Source organism: Salmo salar, chromosome ssa02 (assembly GCF_905237065.1).
Source record: "Salmo salar chromosome ssa02, Ssal_v3.1, whole genome shotgun sequence".
Classification (NCBI taxonomy): Eukaryota; Metazoa; Chordata; class Actinopteri; order Salmoniformes; family Salmonidae; genus Salmo; species Salmo salar.
Window position 1 is genome coordinate 58,919,546 of NC_059443.1, and position 15,397 is coordinate 58,934,942.

The window sequence follows — 15,397 nt, forward strand, 5'->3', positions numbered from 1 at the left end:
CTAGCACTGACCAATGAAACTCCACCCCCATCTGTTCCCTTCATCATCTCGCCTCTTTACTTTCCTTCCTCCCACTCCATCCATTTATCACATCATCACAGCAGACATTCCAGACCCCCCACCATCTCTCCTAACCCATTTGTTGACATAAACAAATGCAAGTATGCAACCCAAACAAACAAAGCCTTTAGACTACACACTGAGCACAGACAAACAAGCAGCTAGCTTAGCATTCAATCCTCCATTGACTGCCACTGAAACTGATCAAACATACCATAGCTAGGCTAACAGAAAGATATTTAGCCATACAAGCTAATATGATATGGTTAAGGTCTACTACAGTGCATTCGGAAAGTGTTCAGACCCCTTCCCCTTTTCCACATTTTGTTACGTTACAGTTTTATTGTAAAATAGATCAAATTTGAAGAAATCCTCAATCTACACACAATACCTCATAATGACACAACGGAAAAAAACAGGTTTTTAAAAATGTTGCAAATGTATAAAAAATGAAATACCTTATTTAAATAATTATTCAGACCCTTTGCAATGAGACTCGAAATTGAGCTCAGGTGCATCCTGTTTCCATTGATCATCCTTGAGATGTTTCTACAACTTGATTGGAGTCCACCTGTGGTAAATTCAATTGATTGGACATGATTTGGAAAGGTATACACCTGTCTATATAAAAAGGTCCCACAGATGACAGTGCATGTCAGAGCAAAAACCAAGCCATGAGGTCAAACTGAGCAATCGGGTTAGGAGGACCGTTGTCAGGGAGGTGACCAAGAACTTGATGGTCACTCTGAAAGAGTTCCTCTGTGAAGATGGGAGAACCTTCCAGAAGAACAACCATCTCTGCAGCACTCTACCAATCAGGCTTTTATGGTAGAGTGGCCACCATCCCTATGGTGGAGCATTGTGGTGGCAGCTTCATGCTTTGGGGATGTTTTTCAGGGACTGGGAGACTAGTCAGGATCGAGGAAAAGATTAACAGAGCAAAGTACAGAGATCCTTTATGATAACTTGCTCAAGACCTCAGATTTGGGCAAAGGTTCACCTTCCAACATGACATCGACCCTAAGCACAAAGCGGGAGTGGCTGTGGGACAAGTCTTGAGTGGCCCAGCCAGACCCCAGACTTGAACCTGATCGAACATCTCTGGAAAGACCTGAACATAGCTGTGCACCAACGCTCCCCAGCCAACCTGACAGAGCTTCAGAGGCTTTGCAGAGAAGAATGGGAGAAACTCCCCAAATACAGGTGTGCCATGCGTGTAGCATCATATGCAAGAAGACTCAAGGCTGTAATCGGTGCCAAAGGTCCTTCAACAAAGTACTGAGTAAAGGGTCTGAATACTAATTTCTAAACACGTTTTTGCTTTGTCATTATGTGTGTAAATTGAGATTTAAAAAAAAATAATCTATTTCAGAATAAGGCTAACCAACAAAATGTGGAAAAGTGAAGGGGTCTGAATACTTTTTGAATGCTCTGTATGTACTTTTGAATCCCAGCTAAAGGGATAATCCATGACATCATGGTCTAGGAACCAGAGGCCAAGAGCTGCATTGTATGAAATCAAATCAGAGAGAGCGGCTGACAGTGGACTGTCATATTGCATAGCCTGTCACAAACATACCTGAAACAGGATGTGTAGCATCAAGGTCTATTCTCATCCTCCACCATTCGTGTTTTACTCATTTAACCAACTGCTGAAGCAAAACTGTAAGTACCCAAACTACTGAATATCCCTATGTTCATAAATGCCCATTTTTAATGAAATACCATGGTAAACTAGGCCTAGCAATGATTCCACCCAGCCAAGCAGTACTGTCTGGCTCTGGAAACATCCCATGCTCTGTTGGTCTGTGCTGTATAGACAACAAGGAGGCCCAGGGTAATCATATAGAAAGGAAAACATACATGTTTCCATTTGCTCATCATTACATTTTCCCTGCCCCTCACTCACAGTTGCAGTGCTAAGCTTTTGTCGTGGAAAGAATTTGCTCTCGAAGGATAAAAGACAATCAATCGTGCAAACTTAAAGTACTGAGTGTCCACTGATCCCAAAAGAGTTGCCTTGTCCCTTCATGCCATCTCAGTGAATATTAAGTGTTGTCAGTGTATATCCTATTGTGTAACATGTAGGCCTATGCTAACTATTGCATTCATTGCACACTACTACTACTACTACAAGGCTTAGGCTAGCAGAATTATTACAGAGTAATAAGATCACTGTCAGTGAAAAGGGTCAAATGTTACAGAAATCTCCTCTAGCAGAAGCAGCTGTCTCTCTCTCCCACTCTCCAGTAATAGCTTGGTGGCTATTCCCATTGTCCTCAAAACAATACTGCCAGTGTTGATGTCCCTAGGCCCAGGCATGTGCAAACTCTTTCCCTCTGTCATTCCTCCTTCTCTCCCTCTCACACCAGGAGCAATAATAGCACCACCAAACCCGTTTTATTTACGTACACTGCCCATTCTGGGCCAGGGACCAACAGCCTATAGCATGTTTATACTGGTTCAGCCTGTCAGACCCCAGAGAACAGACAAACTACTGTGGGAACTATGGACAGAAAGTACATGAACTCTGACTGAGCCAACGTTCTATGGTGTGCAATAACTAGGGCCATAGAGAACAGAAACCAGACATAAGCATATGGCCCAACTTGACTTTTGCTCCCTAAAGTCGATCAATTAGCATGAACCATATTACCGTTTTCAAATGTGTAGGTTAACTACAGTATAGCCTTTGTGGCATGAATTAATAGCTCATGAGTCGTGTGCAGTTGTGAACGGTGGCAGGACAGTGTGGCAATAGTAAGTCAGCTCGGGTGTCTATGTCGAAAGAGTTGTTAAATAATTCGCATGTAGTGTTGCATTACTAGCCCTCATTAATGACCTGGTCGGCCCTTTTGAATCGAATGTAGCCGCATTCTAGCTCGGACCTGCGCAAACCGTGGGTATGTTTTTGCGCAGAGTACGGTAATGAAACTGGTGAAGTGATGCTAATTTCGTGTCTCGGCACTCATCTACCTTAGCAGTACTACAGGGCCAAACATGTTCTGGAAAGCCCATTAGAAACTTGTACTCAATTAAGTCATCTCATTATTTTGTAGCTAGTTAGCTAGGTACATAGCTAACAGTTACAATGTGTGCCGCTACACCACAACATTCAGTAGCCTAGTTACAGTAGCTAGCTAAGTTGACACGCTTAAAAACAGCAGGGAAGCATCATAAACCTCGCTAGCTAGCCGTTAACTACGGTCCCCTCTAGTTAGCGTTGGCATATGATGACCGATAATGCCAACACAACAGCTAACGTTAGGTCGTTGTTTACGATGAGACCAACCAGCCGTAGAAAATACCTAATTTAATGTACAAATACAGTCGCTTTCGAATTTCACCAAGTTGGCTAGTGCAGAAAAGCCACCAGAATCTGGTTAATGCAAAGATGCTGTCTTTTGACCTCAGCAGGGACAGTGCTTATTGATTGACATGCTCCGCACAGCTCGCGCACTATCTGAACATTTGGTGACACAATCTCTACCACAAAGACACATACATATGTCAATTTATTCAGCTAGACAGACCTCTCACTAGAAATGTTATGATATTTATCTACATGTAAAGTGAATAAAACGATAAACGCCCTTACCTGAACTGCGTGTTTCTCGTCAATCTTTACAGTACTGTCAAATAACACACATAGCGGTAAATGATCTGTAACGTAACTCCTCCTATTTTTTTTATTCTACATGAGCCGCAGGCCAATCAAAATCTGAAATTGTGGATATCTAATCCAATCTGCATCCAGGGATGAAATGTTGCAACATAGCCCGCCTATCTTTAGATAGATATGAGAGAAGTGACCAATCGAACCGCAAGGTTGAGAAGGGGGCGCTACAAATAGACCTGTGATTGGCGAGGTGTATGACTGACAATTACACTAACCAGTAACAAGAGACAACAAACCAAAAAGGTACTGTACAGTTTATCATGCATGATTTTAGTAAATTAATCTTGATAACTGAACACTCACTTTAGCTGCTAATAAAATATTTATGATAGATCCTTGAATCCGACTACAAACTAATGACAATACATATTGATCAACTGGGTATGTAGTCCACGACATTGCCCACTTTCTACAGGTGCCATTATTAAAATAAAAAATGACAACTTTTTTTTTTATCAGAATCTTCAGACATCTACCAAGATGTATATTAGATAGGAAAGATAATGCAGCAATTTATAAAATATAATGATATTCCTCAGTGCTCATCAGTATTTAGTATTGAATGAGGGATGATTGATTCAATCATTATTGTGGTGGTTTAAAGGCCCTATAATTAGTGTAACGCCACATCCAAAACGCTAGGCCCGCTCCTCTTTTCTCTGTACACCAAGTTACTCGGTTCTCACATGGTCTCTCCTAGCATTGCTATGCGGATGACACTCAACTGCTCTTCTCCTTCCCCCCTTCTGACACCCAGGTGGTGACACGCATCTCTGTGTGCCTGGCAGACATCTCCGCTTGGATGTCGGCCCACCACCTCAAGCTCAACCTTGTGAAAACGGAGCTGTTTTTCCTCCCGGGAAAGGCTTGCCCGCTTCAAGACCTCTCCATCACGGTTGACAAATCCAGTGTTCCCCTCCCAGAGTGCAAAGAACCTTGGCGTGACCCTGGACAACACCTTGCCATTCTCTGCAAACATCAAAGCAGTGGCTCGTTCCTGCAGGTTCATGCTCTACAACATCCATAGAGTACAACCTTTCCTCACACATGAAGCTGCGCAGGTCCTAATCCAGGCACTTGTCATCTCCCATCTAGACTACTGCAACTCTGCTTTGGCTGAGCTCCCCGCTTGTGCCATCAAACCCCTGAAACGTATCCAGAATGCCGCAGTCCGCCTGGTGTTCAACCTTCCTAAGCTCTGCCATGTCACCCCGCTCCTCCGCATACTCCACTGGCTTCCAGTCGAAGCTCATATCATCTTCAAGACCCTGATGGTTGCCTACGGAGCAGCAAGGGGAACTGCATCCCCTTACCTTCAGGCTATGCTCAAACCCTACACCCCAACCCGAGCATTCCGTTCTGCCACCTCTGGTCTCTTGACCCTCCCATCCCTATGGGGGGGGTCACCTCCCGCTCAGCCCAGTCAAAGCTCTTCTCTGTCCTGGCACCCCAATGGTGGAACAAGCTTCCCCCCTAAAGTCAGCACAGCGAAGTCCCTGTCCATCTTTTCAAACCGTCTGAAACCCCCCCCACCCCTCCCCAAAAAGGCACTTCACTTTTCCCGCTAACACTGACTTTGCTAATTAATACTTTGAGGGAAAAGGAACATTATAGGATTGTGATGTGTTGTCTCACCTAGCTATTTTAAAATTAATGCACTAATTGTAAGTCACTCTGGATAAGAGCGTCTGCTAAATGACTAAAATGTAATCCATACAGTAATTCCACATTGACATAAATAAATTCAGCTAACAACAAGCAACACTTAAATCATTCACAATACTAATTTCATACATTTGTGCAAGTATGAAAAGTGTGCTGTGAGTAGAAGTAACTAGGTAGGTGAGTCTAGGTGCCACATTCAACCTGGAGCCAAGTACATGCATATACTGCTTCCCAGTGGTACTAACTTGTCAGTACACCATAGCGTTTATTATCTGGGATATTCTACCTAGAACATATAATTTACATGTGTATCACATTAGTGGAAACTCACTGTTCTCAAAGCAGGCTGCCGGTTTTGACAAGCAGAAGTGACCTTTCATAACAGGTTAGGTAGACTTACACAGCAGGTTAGGAGAACTAACGTGGCAGGTTAGGAGAGGGTTTCCCAAACTCGGTCCTGCCCCCCCCCCACAGTTGATTCAAAGCTTGATGATGAGTTGGTCATTTGAAATAGCCATGTAGTGCTAGGGCAAAAAAACAAAATGTGCACCTAGGGTGGGCCCCAGGACCGAGTTTGGGAAACCCTGGTTTAGGAGAATTAGGTTCTCAATCTAGAAACAGCCATTACATCATCAACATTTCTATTTTGTAGTGGTAATATTTAATTGACAAAATGCATGATAAGAAAGCTAAATTAGTGAAGCAACAAACAAATGTTTGGCGCTAAAACCAATTGAAAATAATCATGACAATAAAAGAATGTACTCAGATCTGTATATGATCTATTTTGTGAGGCAGAGTGATATGACTGGTGATAAGTCTGCCATGGGCTTACGTGGCTGGCCAGTAGTGATAAGTTACAGCTCGGCAATGGGTTTGTGTGGGCAGTACAGGTGCTTCTCCATGTCTAGCTTGGTCTCGGGGAACGTGTCGATGGTCATCTGGTCGAACGGGATCATGTTGTGGAACTTATCCAGCTGAAAAGACAGGGAGAGCAGTGAGGACAGTATGGACTCTCACTCCATACTGCAAACTGGAGTATGTGTGTGTCAGAGAGAGTGAGAAAGTGAGTGAGTCTTCTACTCTATGCATGTATTGGATGGTCACCTCTGTTGAATACTGGGTGATGGGGGGCCTTGGATGCCTCCAAGTAGGCATCTTTTCTGAGGGAGAAGAAGATACCATTACCTCAGAGCAAAATGCCTGCACAGACACACATTTCAGAGATAAACAGAGTCAAATAAAGTCAAATATGCCTAACATTTAGGGCTATGAGTTTTTCCTGACCATGCACTGCCCATAGATAGAGGACTCTAGTGCTCAAAATCCTGTTTTAGCCTGGGCATCACCATTGAGGACTTTCAACATCTTGAAGTAGTTAATTGGGTGGAACATCCTATGGGTTAAGGAAGGCTCACATAATTCCATCTGGGTCATCAAGAGGAATCAGCCCATGAATTATACTCATTAGCAAACATTCCATAACTGCAGGTGGCAGTAAATCGCCAACCTTGGCATTATACCTGTTCAAACAACACATCTAGGTGGCAGTATGCACCCTTTCTGTTTGTTTACCAACTCATAGAAGTAGTAGAAGAAAATGGACAACTTCAAACGGAGATGGACTCAATGACATTGACTGTGCGCTCACAGATGCCATAATGTAACAGATACAAAGTAGAGTCCTCTATCATTCTCATGGTACTAACCTGCCCAGAAAAAACTCCTAACCCTACCCATATGACTTGTAACTCACTGCTTCTGCTTCCTGAGCCTCGATGGCACTGGAATAGTCAAGGCACCGAACTGTAGGGGGAAAGCAACATCTAAATGAGTACAGTTATATCCAACGAACCAATCACATTAGCACATCACGTGTGCACATTGGCAAAACCCTATTTTCTGAAGGGTTCCACCTTCTTCTCAAACTCATCCACCATCCCTGCTCTGGCCACTGCAGTCTTGTAGTAACTCCAGTCGGTGACTACAGGCTTCTCTGGCAGAGAGTTTAGCCTATGTGAACACAGACATAGAGAGAAATCAGACGGGTCCTACAAGCCAGTCACCATTGGTCCAATATTGCTATTAAATGAAATATATTGCTATTAGATCATGTATAAAGTTTATCATTGCGGGAGTTGATATTCTTTGTCAAAGATTGTATTTGAAAGTATTTGGTAAATGAGTGCCACTGACTTGGCAGAGATGGCATCGCTACGCATCTTCAAATCAAATGTTATTTGTTTACATGCGCGGAATACAACAGGTGTAGACCTTACAGTGAAATGCTTACTTACAAGCTCTTAACCAACAATGCAGTTTTAAGAAAATACCTAAAAAAAGGTAAGAGATAAGAATAACAAATAATTAAACAGCAGCAGTAAATGACAATAGCGGGGCTATATACAGGGTGTGCCCGTACAGAGTCAATGTGTCAATCGAGATAATTGAGGTAATTATGTACATGTAGGTAGAGTTATTAAAGTGGAAATGCATCGATAACAAAAAAAGATTTGCAGCAGCGTAGACATTACAGAGAAGTAATAACTCAATGTTCTCGATCTAAACTACGCAATCTTCAAAGGAGGGTAAATCCATTCGACTTTTTGCCCGCACCCCTTTTAAATTGAACGAAACCGTCCATACATATTTTCCCATTGATGTATTTGACCATTTTAAAACACAATACAACCACACATGTAGATACAGTACCATGCCATTAAAATCATTGAGGATGACAAACAGTTTGAAAACGTATTTCCATTGTGGTCCTCATGAAAATACATGAAAACAAAATATAGACAAGATTCTAATCACTGGTCACCATAGCAGCACCCACTCGTAGCATGCGCTCCAGCAGGTATAGCTCACTGGTCACCCCCAAAGCCAATTCCTCCTTTGGTCGTCTTTCCTTCCAGTTCTCTGCTGCCAATGACTGGAACAAACTGCAAAAATCTCTGAAGCTGGAGACTCATATCTCCCTCACTAGCTTTAAGCACCAGCTGTCAGAGCAGCTCACAGATCACTGCACCTGTACATAGCCCATCTGTAAACATACAAATCATTAAAATCCAGACGGAAAATATTTACACAAGAAGCAACCTAATTTCACACAGTCAAACTCTGTCATTTAGTAAGTTCACCATTCTCACTGTTAAACATCGCACAGTGTTCAACACACACCAAGACAATTCCAATGTGAACAGTTCCTATTTGGGTAAACCAAAATGTTTTTATATGTAAGTATCAGTATTTTGTCTCCCCCATACCCCAACTTCTTATCTTGCCACATTTTTAAGGAGTTTTGTTTACACACCTCCTTGACAGTATATATTGATTGAAGATCATTGATGTGGTCTGGGCAACTGGCTGAATGTGACTATCTACCTACCTCATCCCCATACTGTATTTATTTATCTTGCTCCTTTGCACCCCAGTATCTCTACTTGCACATTCATCTTCTGCACATCTACCATTGCAGTGTTTAATTGCTATATTGTCATTACTTCGTCACCATGGCCTATTTATTGCCTTAACTTAACCTAATTTGCACTCACTGTATATAGACTTTTTGTTTTCTTTTGTTCTACTGTATTATTGACTGTATGTTTTGTTCATTCCATGTGTAACTCTGTGTTGTTGTATGTTTTGAATTGCTATGCTTTATCTTGGCCAGGTCGCAGTTGCAAATGAGAACTTGTTCTCAACTAGCCTACCTGGTTAAATGAAGGTGAACTAAACAAAATACATCTCATCAATAGGAGGAAACTGTCAAATTAAATAGATGACCATGTAACGTTTATTGAAAACAATTAGATTTTCTTTAAGCCTGTGCAGTTATAAGCATTTTGCCCATAAACCATTTCTCAAGGTTAATCTTAAAACTCCCTAGCGTAGGAATGGATATTATATGGTTTGTTACACCATTCCATTCCTCTGCACCAGTGATAAGGAAATAGCTTTTTCCAGACATGCTCCTATAGTGCAGAGGTCTGATATTGACAACACCGGCTTTGGTGTGATGACTATGACAGTCAAATCAAATTAAATTATGTTTGTCACATGCGCCGAATACAACAGGTGTAGACCTTACAGTGAAATGCTTACTTACCACCCCTTAACCAACAATGCAGTTTTAAGAAAAATAAGTGTTAAGTAAAAAATTAAATAACAAATCATTAAAGAGCAGCAGTAAAATAACAGTAGTGAGACTATCTACAAGGGGTACCGGTACAGAGTTAATGTGCAGGGGCACATGTTATTCGAGGTAATTGCGGTAATATGTACATGTACACTATCGTTCAAAAGTTTGGAGTCACTTAGAAATGTCCTTGAAAGAAAAGCACATTTTTTTGTCCATTAAAATAACATCAAATTGATCAGAAATACAGTGTAGACATGGTTAATGTTGTAAATGACAATTGTAGCTGGAAACGGCAGGTTTTTAATGGAATATCTACATGGGCGTACAGAGACCCATTATCAGCAACCATCACTCCTGTGTTCCAATGGCACATTGTGTTAGCTAATCCAAGTTGATCATTTTAAAAGGCTAATTGATATTAGAAAACCCTTTTGCAATTATGTTAGCACAGCTGAAAACTGTTGTTCTGATTAAAGAAGCAATAAAACTGGCCTTCTTTAGACTAGTTGAGTATCTGGAACATCAAAATTTGTGGGTTCAATTACAGACTCAAAATGGCCAGAAACAAAGATCTTTCTTCTGAAACTCGTCAGTCTATTCTTGTTCTGAGAAATGAAGGCTATTCCATGTGAGAAATTGCCAAGAAACTGAAGATCTTGTTCAACGCTGAGTACTACTCCCTTCACAGAACAGAGCAAACTGGCTCTAACCAGAATAGAAAGAGGAGCGGGAGGCCCCGGTGCACGACTGAGCAAGAGGACAAGTACATTAGTGTCTAGTTTGAGAAACAGACGCCTCACAAGTCCTCAACTGGCAGCTTCATTAAATAGTACCCGCAAAACACCAGTCTCAACGTCAACAGTGAAGAGGCAACTCCGGGATGCTGGCCTTCTAGGCAAAGTTGCAAAGAAAAATCCATATCTCAGACTGTTCAATTAAAAGAAAAGATTAAGATGGGCAAAAGAACAGACACTGGACAGAGGAACTCTGCATAGAAGGCCAGCATCCTGTAGTCGCCTATTCACTGTTGACGTTGAGACTGGTGTTTTGAAGGTTAAAATATGTCAACCCTGTTTGCAAGCTTTTAAATTATATTGAACTCAACCGTTTATATTTTTGGTAAGGTATGCAAAATGAGTCAACTTTGAGCACCTTTATCTCGTGACTGTTTTGGCATTCAGGTCCAAAAAGTCACTTTCTGACCAAGTCTTCCATGGACAAACATGTATGGAAAGTTTTGTTTAAATCAAGGGATGCTGTCAAAAAGTGATTGAATTCAAATGGATTTACCCAGGAGAAATGCCAAGACACATGATGGATGCACTTGGGTATTGCTATTGGGTTTGCTAAACTGCCATTTCATCCCTGCTGTCAAGAAACAATGTGGTGACACTTGAAACAGTCACATGTCTTGAATTATGCAAGCATGCCAATGCTTCTACTTTTCTTCTGCAGATGAGCAAAACGCTGTTTAATCATTGCAAGCACTAATGTAAAACTTAACTGCATTTTTTAATGCGAACTCTGCAAACTAAACGTTTGACAACCTTGCAAGTTGTTAGCACCAATATTACAGCCAAGGTCGGAATGCAAAACACGTGAGATTTCAGACGAACGCCTACGTGTGGGAAGGGTAACAATAATAACTATATGCCGTGCATGTGCAGGACAAGCACACGTTGCATTGTATAATATTTCCATAACTGACATGGCTACCAAAACGTTTTACTTACAAAACTTTAATTGACAAAATACCTCGTTACGTCCAAACTTTTACCCACACTGCGCAACTGTGGAAGTGCTTCTATTTCTTTGGTGCATCTATTGGTCGGGAAACAAATAATGAGTGTATATCGCCCACTACCGTGTTGGAGTGTGAAGTGGTTCCAACATGAGGACCCTTGCGCACCACTCCAAAATCAAGACGGGTTTCTTGGAGATTGTCATATTTCAAAAATACTGAACATCCTCCCAATTTCGCTAAAGCTCCCTAGGCTACTTGGTGGTGAAAAATGCCATATCATTCCAAAACTGTAGCCTAAACAACCATGGGAGAAATGAAGACACATCGTTACTTGTTGAGTAGGCCTATACGAAACGCTTTGTGATGGATGATACAAACGGTTCATGTGGAATTAAGAAATTACTAGATATATTGAATAATACTGGTTGAAATCTACTGTTTTTGTGTTTAATATGACAGAGATTAATAAATCCAAATCATAGCATCCAAACGTCAGTGGTCGTTTCAACTACCGTTTAGCTTAACAAATGGCAACAAGACACAAATAAAACAATATATTAAGGGAAAATCTTATGAAAGTGCATGATTATAATTATAATTAACATTTTAATAAATATTTATGATAGGAGTACGGCTATTAGTGGTAGCCATATTACATTTTTTTTACATTTTAGTCATTTAGCAGAGGCTCTTATCCAGAGCGACTTACAGTAGTGAATGCATACATTTCATTACCATACTGGTCCCCAGTGGGAATCGAACCCACAACCCTGGCGTTGCAAACACCATGCTCTACCAACTGAGCCACACGGGACGAGAGCCGCACAAGTCTAGTCTTGTCAAGGTAGCCTATAAATTTCGTTTTTCTTGTCAAAGTAGGCCTAATTCGCACAACTATTAAATTGTTAAGAAACATATATAGCCTAAGGATATTTTTCGTTTAAACATTGCAAGTATCAAGAAAACATTTGCAGTTTTTGTTGCAGCAATTTACCATTCCAGTCGTCATAGATGAACGAATTATACAACTATTATTCAGAATAGATGGAGGTTAAATACTGAACCTTGAAATTAGAAATAGTTTTTACATTTCTAATGAAGAGAAAATGTAGGCCTACATTGGTTCCTGTCAAGACCATTCCCCCTTTCAATCTTGATGTTCCCCGTGTGGTGTAATACGTGTCATCTGTGTTCATTGACGAGACAAAAGCATTTCAACAGAAGTTTAAATTATAATGTTTATTTACTGAGCTCCGTTTTTACAGGTATGAGTGAATAATTAAAATAAGACCATGCATGTACACAGTACAGATACAGAGATATTTAATAAATATCAATATTCCTGCGTCTTCTTCCATCAGAGTTGCAGGACACGTGAACACTATTATTTACAATGATATTATTTATATTTCTTGAAAATAAAATCAATTTTTTTATCATACAAATATCCCATTTGTAATTGGTCTTAAGGCCTCTCATAGTAAAAAAAAAGTACAAATTATTTATGCACATTTGTTTTCTAAAGTAATATTTCACTCCATGAAAAGAAACCGGATTTACAGAGCTTGCAACTGGAAAGAAATTCGGCAAATGTACACATGCATAATTCTGTTGGTCATGATTTTCCATAATTGTGTGGACGGACAATTGAATGTGAAAAATCGTCAATATTGAACAAATGAAACAAATGACAGACATTTTACAGTTCAATTAAGCTTTTCGAGAGCTCAAAATAGGCCTAGTTGGTATTTTAAGGCACTTTCAATAAGGCTGTTTTAAGTACTTTTTCGTTGCATGGCGCACAGGGCTATATATTATGCACGAGGATATTGACGTTGTCTAGGCCTGTTAAATTACATAAACTTAATGTTAATGCCCCCCTTTGTGTATAATCGAAATGGATACAAAAATGTATAGATCTAGTGATCAATTACACACGCTGTTAGTTGCAAGTGGCAAATGGGTTGTGTTTTAAGGCCTCACGTGCATTAACAACTTGGCCATTGATAACTGCTCAACTATCAGAAATCGCTATCAGAAATATACAAAATAAGGCCTATAGGCCTTTGATATAAAATGATCTTGCAATCACCATCTTGCAATCAACAATGTGGCCAACATTTGGCTAAGAATATCTAGGCATGAGAACATGTCCCACAAGTATTGGCCTATTTGACTTTAATGAGCGTATACAACATATATCTAAAAATGATCTATGTCGCGTAGACAAATATAGGCCTATGGGCTTTCTGGGAAATGATGGCTTTCTGGAAAAATATATCCATGTTTCAGACCGGGGGTAAAGTTAAATGTTGCAACCATGTTTGAAGACATATAAATGACATATAATTTTGTATCTGAAATGTAAATGCACAATCTAAGTCAAGACAAATAATACATTCCATAGGTGACAGGTCCACCGAAGAGTCCCGGAACAGGTAAAGTGGGCCTGGGGTAGGCGTTAGAATGTCCGTAGAGAGATGGAGAGCCCATGTGCGCTCCCAGGGGGAATGGCAGAGCAAAGGCAGGTAGCATGGGTTTCGACGCCAGTTTGTACTTTTCTAACTCGGCCTCCTGAAGTCTCTTGGCTTTAGCCCTCCTGTTTTGGAACCAGATTTTGACCTGGGTCTCGGTCAAATTGAGGGAGTTGGAGAATTCGGCTCGCTCCGCAATGGAGAGGTACTGCTTTTGTCGGAACTTCCTTTCCAGAGCGAGCAGCTGGGAGGTAGTGAAGGGCGTTCGAGGTTTTCGGTTGTTTTTATGTTTCCTTAAAGGACATGGAGGTGGACTTAAGCTTCCTGGAGGGACAAATAAATGAAAAGGTATTGTTATTAAATGGAAAACTCAAGAACGGCTGACCCTTTAAAACAACACATTTCACTGCGCCTATGTGACAATAAATTAGTCATAATTAGTCTCACCAAACAAGGTATGCATTTAAGTACATTAGCATAAGGTCTATTCCTGCACCGTGGCTTTTAATGGATAGGCCTACCAATTTCCCAATTCCAAAATAGGCCTATGACAAACTTCGGGAACATACAGAAACTTAGGTCTAAACTGTGCACAATTAGACAATCGGGCTACTCTGAAATAACATTGTATTATTAGACTGATATAGGGACATTTCGAGGCAAATTCTGTAGATTTTTGGATAGACAGGCGCGACCACAGTGATGACAACATATGTGAGGTAGGCTTATGACGATCTTTTATGTGAGGTAATAACGATCTCATAAATACAATAACATCAATAATAGACTAATAATAGAAAAACTAGAAATAATACTACTGCTAATAATATGACTACTACAACTTATTATTATTATTGTTATTATTATTATTATTATGTTATTGTTATTATTATAGACAAACAATAGGGAATAGTTGGCCTAATTAGTTGACCAACATTTAGACAGCCAATAACTCTGGAAGCGGGGACTTACGAGGGGGAGTCGAGAAAGATGTAGTCTGGAACCAAGTGCTCTGGTCTTTCTCACAAAAATCTTGATTGTCGTCATTCTGACAGTCCGACACGCTCTGCGAGCTTTCCGGGGAAACTTTCCTCTCCACGTAAAAATTCCTTGGAGAAAACTGTTCCGTGATCTGCACCGCCGCCGCCACAGGCTTCGGTTGAACGAGACCCGAATCCGAGGAGGGAGAAGAATAGTAAGTCCTGCAGGTTGTTTTCTTGGAAATCAATGATTCGACGCTGAATGGAAGACTGCTCGTCTTACTTTTGTATCCTTTGTCGGTTGTCATATCTTTGGGTTGCAGCTCCTCACACTCCGTATCCGACTCTTCTTTCTGGTGGAGTTTAATCTCGTGGGACGGAGACCCCGATAGGCCAACGGGATTCATCTCAAAGGGGTACGGGGCCATACACCTCCGCCTGGCCAGCTCAGGAAAATCGAATCGCGATCGAGAGTATAGAGTCTGGTACTGTCCTCGCTGTCAGAATATTGCCCAGTAGCTCAACTCACTAGATGGGGTCGTCTATAAAAGGGCAGTAACTGTTCCCCTCTCCGCGCCGTCCAATCATCGTCTCAACTCTGCATCGTGACGTCCCCAGCGCTCCTTTCCTCCGTCCTCATTGGCCCTCTGC

General features: G+C 41.0%; 2 protein-coding genes across 8 annotated transcripts in view; both read right to left on the minus strand.

Annotated features, from left to right (window-relative positions):
- Positions 1–11,341, minus strand: part of LOC106586907 (patatin-like phospholipase domain-containing protein 6) — a 44,340-nt gene extending 32,999 nt beyond the window's left edge. For 3 of the 7 annotated variants that reach the window (XM_045706979.1, XM_045706980.1, XM_045706967.1), the window contains exon 1: positions 3,659–3,759. The gene's annotated coding sequence lies outside the window, so the exon portion shown is untranslated. Of the gene's footprint in view, positions 1–3,658; positions 3,760–6,239; positions 6,382–6,511; positions 6,568–7,160; positions 7,211–7,320; positions 7,418–7,701; positions 7,738–11,281 lie in introns of those variants that run through there. The other 4 variants (XM_045706971.1, XM_014174684.2, XM_045706974.1 and 1 more) reach the window with 4 other exon arrangements.
- Positions 11,342–12,512: 1,171 nt separating this feature from the next.
- LOC106586900 (homeobox protein MSH-C) lies at positions 12,513–15,308 on the minus strand. Its single transcript, XM_014174640.2, has 2 exons — positions 14,739–15,308; positions 12,513–14,090 (listed from the first exon to the last, which is right to left on the minus strand). Exons 1-2 carry the CDS (start codon positions 15,172–15,174, stop codon positions 13,675–13,677), a joined length of 852 nt encoding a protein of 283 aa, XP_014030115.1. The 5' UTR covers positions 15,175–15,308; the 3' UTR covers positions 12,513–13,674.
- Positions 15,309–15,397: the final 89 nt, after the last annotated feature.

Excerpts from the sequence above, each read along its gene's own strand:
- LOC106586900 (XM_014174640.2), bottom strand. The coding sequence starts at position 15,174 with ATGGCCCCGTACCCCTTTGAGATGAATCCCGTTGGCCTATCGGGGTCT. Across the intron at positions 14,091-14,738 it reads ATCTTTCTCGACTCCCCCTC|GAAGCTTAAGTCCACCTCCA; the intron begins GTAAGTCCCCGC and ends TTGTCCCTCCAG.